The sequence below is a fragment of the Panthera leo genome, chromosome C2 (genome assembly GCF_018350215.1).
Source record: "Panthera leo isolate Ple1 chromosome C2, P.leo_Ple1_pat1.1, whole genome shotgun sequence".
In the NCBI taxonomy this organism is placed as follows: Eukaryota; Metazoa; Chordata; class Mammalia; order Carnivora; family Felidae; genus Panthera; species Panthera leo.
The window spans coordinates 84,234,832-84,244,626 of NC_056687.1; the positions used below are offsets into that span (position 1 = coordinate 84,234,832).

The 9,795-nt window shown below is 38.8% G+C and overlaps 1 protein-coding gene across 7 annotated transcripts in view; it reads right to left on the reverse strand.

The window, feature by feature from the left end:
- Nucleotides 1-9,348, reverse strand: part of ATP11B (ATPase phospholipid transporting 11B (putative)) — a 130,292-nt gene extending 120,944 nt beyond the window's left edge. For 6 of the 7 annotated variants that reach the window (XM_042902946.1, XM_042902945.1, XM_042902947.1 and 3 more), the window contains exon 1: nt 9,095-9,346. In XM_042902946.1, coding sequence (XP_042758880.1) covers nt 9,095-9,121 — 27 coding nt within the window. In that variant the 5' untranslated portion in view covers nt 9,122-9,346. Of the gene's footprint in view, nt 1-9,094 lie in introns of all 7 variants that reach the window. The other variant, XM_042902952.1, reaches the window with a different exon arrangement.
- Between the last annotated feature and the right edge of the window lie 447 nt (nt 9,349-9,795).

Consider the following 9,795-nt stretch of genomic DNA (forward strand, 5'->3'; position numbering starts at 1 on the left):
ACACAGAGACAAATGAAAATGAAAACACATCAGTCCAAAGTCTTTAGGATACAGCAAAAGTTGTTCTAAGAGGGAAGTTTATAGCAATACAGGCCTACCTAAAAAAGAAAAAACCCAAATAAACAGCCTAATCTTCTACCTAAAGCATCCAGAAAAAGAAAAACAAATGAAACCCAAAACTAATAGAAGGAAATAATAAAGATTACAGCGGAAATAAATAGAAACTAAAAAATAGAACAGATAATAAAACCAGGAGTTGGTTCTTTGAAAATATCAACAAAATTGATAAACCTTTAGCCAGACTCATTAAAGGGAGAGGGAGGGAGGGACACACTCAAATAAAATCAGAAAGAAAAAGGAAAGGAGAGAAATAACAACTGACACCACAAACTACAAAAGATTGTAACAGAATATTATGAAAAATTATATGCCAACAAATTGGGATAACCTAGAAGAAATAGATAAATTCATAGAAACATACAACCTCCCAAAACTAAATCTGGAAGAAACACAAAATTTGAACAGACTGATTACCAGTGATGAAACTGAATCAGTAATCAAAAAACTCTTAGCAAACAAGTCCAGGCAGGACCAGATGGCTTCATAGATAAATTCTACTGAACAAAATGACCTAAAGAAGATAAAGGGGCACCTGGGTGAATCAGTCAGTTAAGCATACACCTTTTGGTTTTGGCTCAGGTCATAATCTCATGGTTTGTGAAATCGAGCCCCATGTCCAGTTCCACGCTGACAACACAGCCTGCCAGGGATCCTCTGTCTTTTCTCTCTGTCCCTCCCCTTCGCACATCCTCTTGCCCTCCTTCTCTCTCTCTCTCAAAATAAATAAATAAATAAATAAACATTAAAGAAGACATGATATCCATTCTTCTCAAACTATTCCAACAAATAGAAGAGGATGGAAAACTTCCTGATTCATTCTATGAAGCCAGCATTACCCTGATACCAAAACCAGATAAAGAAACTACAAAAAAAAAAAAAAAAAAAAAAAAAAAGAAAGAAAAAAAGAAAACTACAGGCCATATCTCTGATGAACACAGATGCAAAAATCCTCAACAAAATATTAGCAAACTGAATCTAATGATACATTAAAAAAAATCATTCATCATGATCAGTGGGATTTATCCCTGAGATGCAAGCGTGGCTCAATATTTGTAAGTCAATCAATGTGATACATCACATCAATAAAAGAGATAAAAACCATATGATCATTTCAATAGATGCAGAAAAAGCATTTGACACAGTATGACATCCATTCATGATAAAAGCCCTCAACAAAGTAGGATCAGAAGGAACATACCTCAACATAATAAAGGCCATATATAAATCTACAGATTTAATGCACTCCCATTAAAATACCAACATTTTTCACAGAACTAGAACAAGCAATCCTAAAATGTGTATGGAACCCCAGAAGACCCCAAATAGCCAAAACAATCTGGAAAAGAAAAACAAAGCTGGAGGTATAACAATCCCAGACTTCAAGTTGCACTACAAAGCTGCAGTAATCAAAATGCTATCTATCACACTGGCACAAAAATAGGCCCACTGTTCAATGGAACAGAAGCCCAGAAATAAACCCACATTTATATGGTCAATCTTTGACAAAGGAGGAAAGAATATGCAATAAGGAAAAGATAGCCTCTTCAACAAATGGTGCTGTAAGAACTGGATGGCTACATGCAAAAGAATGAAACTGGACCGCTGGCTTACACCATACAAAAAGATAAAGTCAAAATGGATTAAGGACCTAAATGTGACCCCTGAAACTATAAAAATCCTAGAGGAGAGCACAGGCAGTATTTCTCTGACTTTGGACATAGCAACTTTTTTCTAGGTATGTCTCTGAAGGCAAGGGAAATAAAAGCAAAAATAAACTATTGGGACTACATCAAAATATAAAGCTTCTACACAGTGAAGGAAACAATCAACAAAACTAAAAGACAACCTGCTGAATGGGAGAAGATACTTGCAAGTGACATATCCATAAAAGGTTAGTATCCAAAATAAAGAACTTATACGTCTCAACACCCATAAAACAAATGATCCAATTAAAAAATGGGCAGAAGACATGAGTAGACATTTCTCCAAAGAAGAATTACAGATGCTCAACATAATTCATCATAAAAGAACTGCAAATCAAAACTACAATGAGACATTACCCCACACCTATCAGAATGGCTAAAATAAAAAACACAAGAGGGATACCTGGGTGGCTCAGTCAGGTAAGCATCTGACTTCGGCTCCGGCCATGATCTCGCAGTTCATGAGTTTGAGCCCCGCGTCAGGCTCTGTGCTGACAGCTGAGAGCCTGGAGCCTGCTTTAGATTCTGTGTCTCCCCCTCTCTCTGCCCCTCCCATGCTCATGCTCTGTCTCTTAATAATAAATAAACGTTAAAAAAAATTTTTTTAAAAAACAACACAAGAAACAAAAGGTGTTAGGGTGTGGAAAAGTAGGAACCTTTGTGTCCTGCTGGTGGGAGAGCAAACTGGTGTAGCCACTGTGGATAACAAGCGGTTCAAAAAGTTAAAAATGGAACTACCCTATGATTCAGTAATCACACTACTGGGTACTTACTCCAAAAATACAAAAACACTAATTCAAAGGGATACATACACCCTCATGTTTAGAGCAGCATTATTTACAATAGCCAAATTATGGAAGCAACTCATTTTATCAATAGATAAATGGATAGGAAAATGTATATATGGAATGTTACTCAGCCATAAAAAGGAATGAAATCTTGCCATTCACAAGTATAATGCAAATATAGTATTAGCGCATATAATGCTAAGCAAAATAAACCAGTCACAGAAAGACAAATACCATATGATTTCACTTATGTGTGGAATTTAAGAAACAAAACAAATAAGCAAAGGGAAAAAGAGGAGAGAAAAATTAACCAAGAAACAGACTCTTATCTATAGACAACAAACTGATGGTTACCAGAGTGGGGATGGGTGAAATAAGTAAAGGGGATTAAGAGTACACTTATAATGATGAGCACTGAGTAATGTATAGAATCACTGACTCACTAGATTGTACACCTGAAACTAATATAACACTGCATGTTAACTACACTGGAATTAAATGAAAAACAATAAAAAAGTGCATTACTGGCGCACCAGATCAACAGATGAATTAAACTGAAGACAGAACTTAGGAAGAGAACAAGATGCATGAAAGAGAATGCTGGTATATGACAGAGAAGTCAAACAACACTGATTAGTGGGGGAAAAGATGGCTCATTCAATAAAAAGTACTGGGACAAATAACTCCATATGGGAGAAAATAAATTCTCTATTTCATACACAAAAATCAATTCCTAAATGTTGAAAAACTAAATTTTAAGACAATTTGAAGAAAACACTAGAAAAACAGCTTTATGATCCTGGTGTATGAAAGGAATATCTAAACAAGTAATAAACTTGTTTATTATAAATAAAATCATTAGTCCTAATACATTTACCTACAAATAGCTTTAAAATTTCTGTGTCAAAAAAAGACACCATCGACAAAGTTAAATACATACAAGGGAGGATGAACTGGAAGAAAATATTTACAACAAACGCAACAAAGAATTAGAATACAGATTATTGAAAGAACTAATAAGGAAAAGACAAACTATCCAATAGAAAAACAAGCAATATATTCATATGAATGAAATACAGGACACTTGAATTTCACTAGCAATCAGGGAAATGCAAATTAGAACAAAATAAAATACAATTCACACCCATAAAATTGGTAAATTTTTTCAGGTCTGACAGTACAAAGTGTTGATGAAGATATAGGGAAAGAGGAACTCACATGTTTTGGAAAATAATTTGGCAATACACGCTAATAGTTATAATGTATACACCCCATTACCCAACAATTCCACTTCTAAGTATTCCAATTAAAAAAAAAAACCACAAAAACATAAATATTATCACTGCAACATTTTTGTAATAGGAAAAAATGACAACAATCCAAATATCCATTTCAGAAGAAGAGCCTCCTAAAAGACTGGGTAGGGCCAAGGTTGCTTTATTTTGTAGTATGAGAGCCTAGCAACATGCTATCACAGATTAGGTGTTCAGAAAATGTTCAAGTGAATAAATAACTAAATGAGAAAGAAATGGTGTTACTGAAAAGTAGATAAAGAGTTGAGAAAATTTTTGCTATATGGAGAACTAAAAATAGACAAAAATCCTTGCCTTCATGAGATAAATGAGACAAATAAATAAATTACAGAGTATGTTAAATAGTGTTAAGTGCTTAGAGAAATAAAAAAAGGGCTGGGGAATAGGGAAGTATTGGGAAGGTTTACAGTTTTATAGTCAATGTCCAGAAAAAGCCTCACTGATAAGTAACAATTGAATAAAGACTTGAAGGGAATAAGGGAGCCAGCGGATGGCAGTGTGGGGGATTGACATTCCTAGAAGAGGTAATAGCCAGGACAATGATCTTGAGATTGAAGTATGTCTGACCCTTCAGATAAATTGCAAGGCAGCCAGTGTGGATAAAGCAAAGTGAGGGAAAAGTGACATGGGATTTGAGAAGCAGTTTGGCGGGGGGGGGGGGGGGGGGGGGTCAAAGAAGGGGGAGGTTGCACAGAGGGATACAGATCAAGCAGGGACTTTGTTTCTTACTCTGAGCAAGAAAGCAAGTCCTTATAAGGTTTTAAACACTGAATTACATGATCTAATGTGTGTTTTAATAAAATCATTCCGGCTGCTAGGTTGAAAACAGACTGCAGGGATTGAAGGGATATTTAATGACAATAATGGCAATCATAAGGTTCTTTTGGAGGATCTAAGCAAGGTCCCTACTTCAGTGCTGCTGGGATATTTCGTATTCCTCTAATGCTTGACCTCCCTAATCAAATGAAAAACTGGGTGTCTAAGAATATATGTCTAAACACAGAGATAAAAGAAGCAAATATTCAAAGATCTAGGTTCTTAAACACTAATTCCTGAGATTAAAACTTACTTAGCCATACCAAAATGATACTACCATAGGCCTGTGCCTCCTTTTCTACTCTTGAGAGAAAGGCAAAGAACACAGCTACTTCTAAACTGATGCTGAAATAAATTTGATAATCATTTATTCAACCAACATTTGGTTGGTGAGTATCTATTATGAATGGGCCAGCTGCTGTCTTGAGTACAAGGGATATAAAGATGAATAAGATATGCCCCTACCCTAAGATATTTACAGTCTAGTGAGTGAGTTATCCAGGCTTATATCATGTGCTATACAGAAACACAAACACACTTTTCATGTTATACAGCAACACTAACAGAAACACTATAACATAAGCCACAAATGCAAGCTACATATACAATTTTTAAATTTCTAGTAACCACATTAGAAAAATAAATAAAAAGAAACAGGTAAAATTAATTGAAATAATATATTTTACTTCACCCAATATATCAAAAATACCATTATTTCAACATGTAACCAACATAAAAAATTGGGACATTTTACTTTTTTTTTTTTTTTTTTTTACTGTTTTCAAAATCCTGTATTTATACTTAAGAATATCTCAATTCTAGCTACATTTCAAGTGTACTGGACAGCACAATTATATAGATCTATTTTCTAGAAAATTGGAAATAATTTGACAGCCACAAGTACACGACAAAGTAAAATAGAGGGAGACTTCAACATGTTTACAGGTTAAAGGAAAAGAGTTAAGACTAAACATAGTATAGATAATTGATAGGGCATGTGGAGAGCAAGATCAAAGACAGGATCTAGAGCACAAGTAGATCAGTTAGTTTGGAAAGGAGGACAGTCACACCTTTCTTTGTGACAGGTGGAAAGGGAAGAATTAAATACAGGTATAAACAAGTTTGGTAAGTGTGAGAGAACAGAAAGTTGAAAGAGTTTAGTTTAGCTTCCCATTTTTCTCAGCAAATCAGAAGACCATCTCACCAGGCCTTTTACTACAGCCAAAATCTGAAGGCAGAACAATTTAAGAAATAGTATCCTGGCATGACAAGATTAAGTTGGATTTTTTAAAATTACAGTAGTTTTCTAGTTTTCTTCTGGAGTGGTCAATCTTGAATTTTGTCATTTTATCTCTAAACACAGAAGCAATAACTCTGGACTCATTCTTTCCTTACCTATTCATTACTCAGCATACACGTATCCAATGTCTACTTCATGTCAAGTACAGTGAGTCACTGAACATACAAAGATGAATTAGACTTACATTTGCATCCCCAATATTTAGCATATTATAATGTCTGCACACAATAAGTGCTTTAAAAACAGAGCATTATATTGTTCTGTAAAGAAATATTACATGTCAACTAAAATATGTATTAGCAAAGACTTTAACTTAAAAGTCTAAGGAAGCGCTGTTCAATAGAATTTTCTGTGATAATGAAAATGTTCTACTCCAAAATGTCCAATGTGGTAGCTAATAAGCACATGAGTTTTTAATTTAATTAATTGGATTTTAATTTTAATAGCGTATGTGGTTAATGGCTACCATCCAAATCCAAATATTAGAATACAGTGAGTAGCTAATGGCATTTTCACTATTGTAATCAAGGTGCTGTCATCTCTAAAGGGTTAATACACATAATATGCTGTTAGAAATGAGTATACTATAATACTAATTGTATCAGAAAAATATCATAAGAAATTCTACTTAGAATTCTCTTTGTATAAAATAACTTCAGCACTGTGAGCCAGAAAAGAACAAAAGAAAAAGAAAAAAGATATGCCAATTTTTTCTTTTCACTCTACTTCCTCAAGGGGAAAACATCAACTTGAGTTTTCTCACTGTGTCAAGTAGTGAAAATACTGTGTGGAGACAAAGAGTCAAAGATTTCTTAAATTAGGAATTATTAGAGCATAGGAATTATTTTTGTAATGAAATAACAAGAAACTTTTTTGGCAAGACAACATAAGTTGTTAAAATCAGGATTTATATAATGAATTGTTTATAACTCAAAAAACCCATTCTTTTGATTTGCTTATTAATGTCCCCAAGTTTGTCCCACTTACCTGAATTTTTAAAGTGAACCTAATGCTAAAAGACATTCAATCCACAGAGTGAATGGAAGTATAATCTAGACTTTGAGTTGAATAATTTCTGGCATAATAACTAAAATAGCTGTTTAGGCCTGGGATAGTAAAATGAACTTTCATGACTCTGTGTATCCACTATCCATTATGTATAATTTAAGTGACTGTACACACTTAATCAGAGATACAAACTCCCACACTGGAACAGATCTGATTACATACTTAGATCTGATAACTTAAGAGTAAAACCAGTGAGGTGTGCAACTAGATGTCAGAGATAGCATTTTTTATGCACAGCAACTTGTTCAACTTGTTAACTACCGGGTAAGGCAGTTGTCTTGTAGATTAACTACACAACTTCCTGCCCTTCCTTTTAGTTGTGTTCCTTTGAAGCCATTTTAAAAAACATTACCAGATTGCCTGTCTTGAAGATGAGAGTGGTTATACAACCAAGATTTTATTCAGGTTAACAGAAATACCTAACACTTAGGTGCAGTGTCTTAATCTATTAGAAAAGCTTTAAGAAAACCACTTTATAATGATCTTCCTACCACACAAAAACAGCATCAGCTAAATAAATCTTCTAAATATAAAGACTGGCAAATCAAAGGCATGAGATCAGATCTGTAATCATTAACTTCCAGAGTCAAGTTGTGCTATGGCTTATTGCAATAAAGCCAGGGTATTACAACAATACCGTGTTATAATGACATCATTAGCTTAGTTTCCTAACAAGGCATATATATGAATCTACAATTAGCTAAAAATAGGAAGCCAACACTTAAGTGGCTGGCAGTTCCAGTTAATTTGTAAGATATTTTTCCAGTAATATATTTCACGATGCCTTTTGCAAAATGAATTAAGAGAAGGCTGGCTCTGAAAACAGATTTAATATTAAAATGCTGTTCTAGAGCAGGGAAAAAAAAGTATCAATGCTTTAGTCCCACAAAATCTTTATAGTGCCACAAAAATCGTTTTTGCTGCACTGCCTTTTGAAGTAGTAAATGAAAATACTGAGTTGTAGCAGCATTAATTAATGCGATTTAGAAATTAGGCAGCAGCCAGCAAAAGACCTCATCATAGAGATAAGATTAGACTTCTTCAGCCAGGACCAATTTCTGTCCTCATTGTCACTGTTGCCTTAGTGCTGTATTTTCTGGGCTGTAGTTGCCAAGAGGCAGGAAAGATTTTTCTCTCTGAATTAATTCTGAGAAAGGTGGCGCTTTTTATATGCTTTAAATCACCCTTTTCTAAGATTTTTTTTTTTTTTCCTCCAGATGTTGCAGTAAAACTGCAAAGTTAACCATTGGTTCCAAACCTGTCTCGTTTAAACTGCCTTGAGAGAATGGAAAAAAGTAAGGTTCACATTCCAAAAGTTTGACTTGAGGTGGGGTGAGGACAGGGTAAGAAGGAAAACATAGTTCTTCTTAACTTTCGTCCAAATCTTTTCCGAAAGTAGACGGGGTGTTGGAATATTTTCTTTCCCTCACCCAGGCCTTGAGTAAAATTTCTTTCGAGGCGAGTGGTTACATGAGATACGGTACCCTCCTCGATAACCAACTCCAACACTGAATCGTGACACCCCAACTGCAAACAGTGACAAGACGGGGCTGAAGATTAAGTCCTTCCCCTCCCCTTCGCTCAAATGTGTCCCAAATCGTTAAGGGCAGGAAACACAAGCCTCTTGGCTCTCCCCAACAGTCAGTCTCTTTCCGTACCCTCGCCCTGTTTCCTCAGGGGGGACGCAGAACCCGCTCCGGACCCCGGTTCGCGGCCGTGGCGCCAGGAGCGGCGAGAAGGGAGGAAATCAGAAGCGCGGGGAGGAAGCAGCCGCCTCCGGCCGGCCGCGAAGTCCGGGGCTCGGAGGCGAGACGCGTGCGGGGGCCGTGAGGGGCTTTCCGGCTCCGGCCCCGCGCGAGTCTCCGTCGCGGCCTAGCCCGGCGCCCGAGCCCCGGCCTCGCGGCTCCGCGCCGCCAGCCCTACCCCGCCATCAGGGCCCAAGAGGCCGCGCGGCGGCGGACGTCCGGGAGGGGAAGAGGCACTTACCAGCTGCTGCCGAACCCAGCGCCACATGCCCCCGCCGTCGCCGTCCCGGTCCCGCGGCACGCGGGGGCCGAGGGGCTGCAGGTGGAAGCTGACGAGCCAGAGGGGGAAGCGGGAGTGCCCCTCTGGCTGAAGTTCCGCTCGCCGCCGCCGCCACCTCACTCCCCGCGCCGGGTCCCCATCTCGCCGCGCCGGCCCTGAGGTCCTACAGGCGCGGCCCCGGCGCCGCCCCCGCCCGGCGCAGCTGAGCCGGCCGCCACGCCGCAGCCACCTTCATTATTGACCGCTGTCACCCGGAGCACCACCACCACCCCACCCTCCCTGCCCGGCCCCCCAGCCGCACCCGGGCCCGCCCCCGGCTCCCGGGCCCGCCCCCGGACGTGACGAAAGGGGCTGTGCGGACCCTGGGGCCCGGCGCGCCCGGCAGCGTTCGGGAACCAGAGTCAGCCGGTGGGCGGGGCCAGCCGCGAGTGTGGCCAGGTGCAGCTTCTGCCCTCTTGTCTCCCTGGCCCCCATCCCAGGGGTAGGATTAAATCGCGCCTGTCTCTCCCCAGAGTCTGCAGCTTCTTGCCGACTCCTCTTTCTACCTCCTGTGGCTGTCTGCCTTCTCTGGTACCCCCGTCCCCCAAAACGCATACACACAATCTCGGGTGTAACGACTGAAGGTTAATTCCCAGAGGTCTAAAGTTTAGGTTTAATTAAAT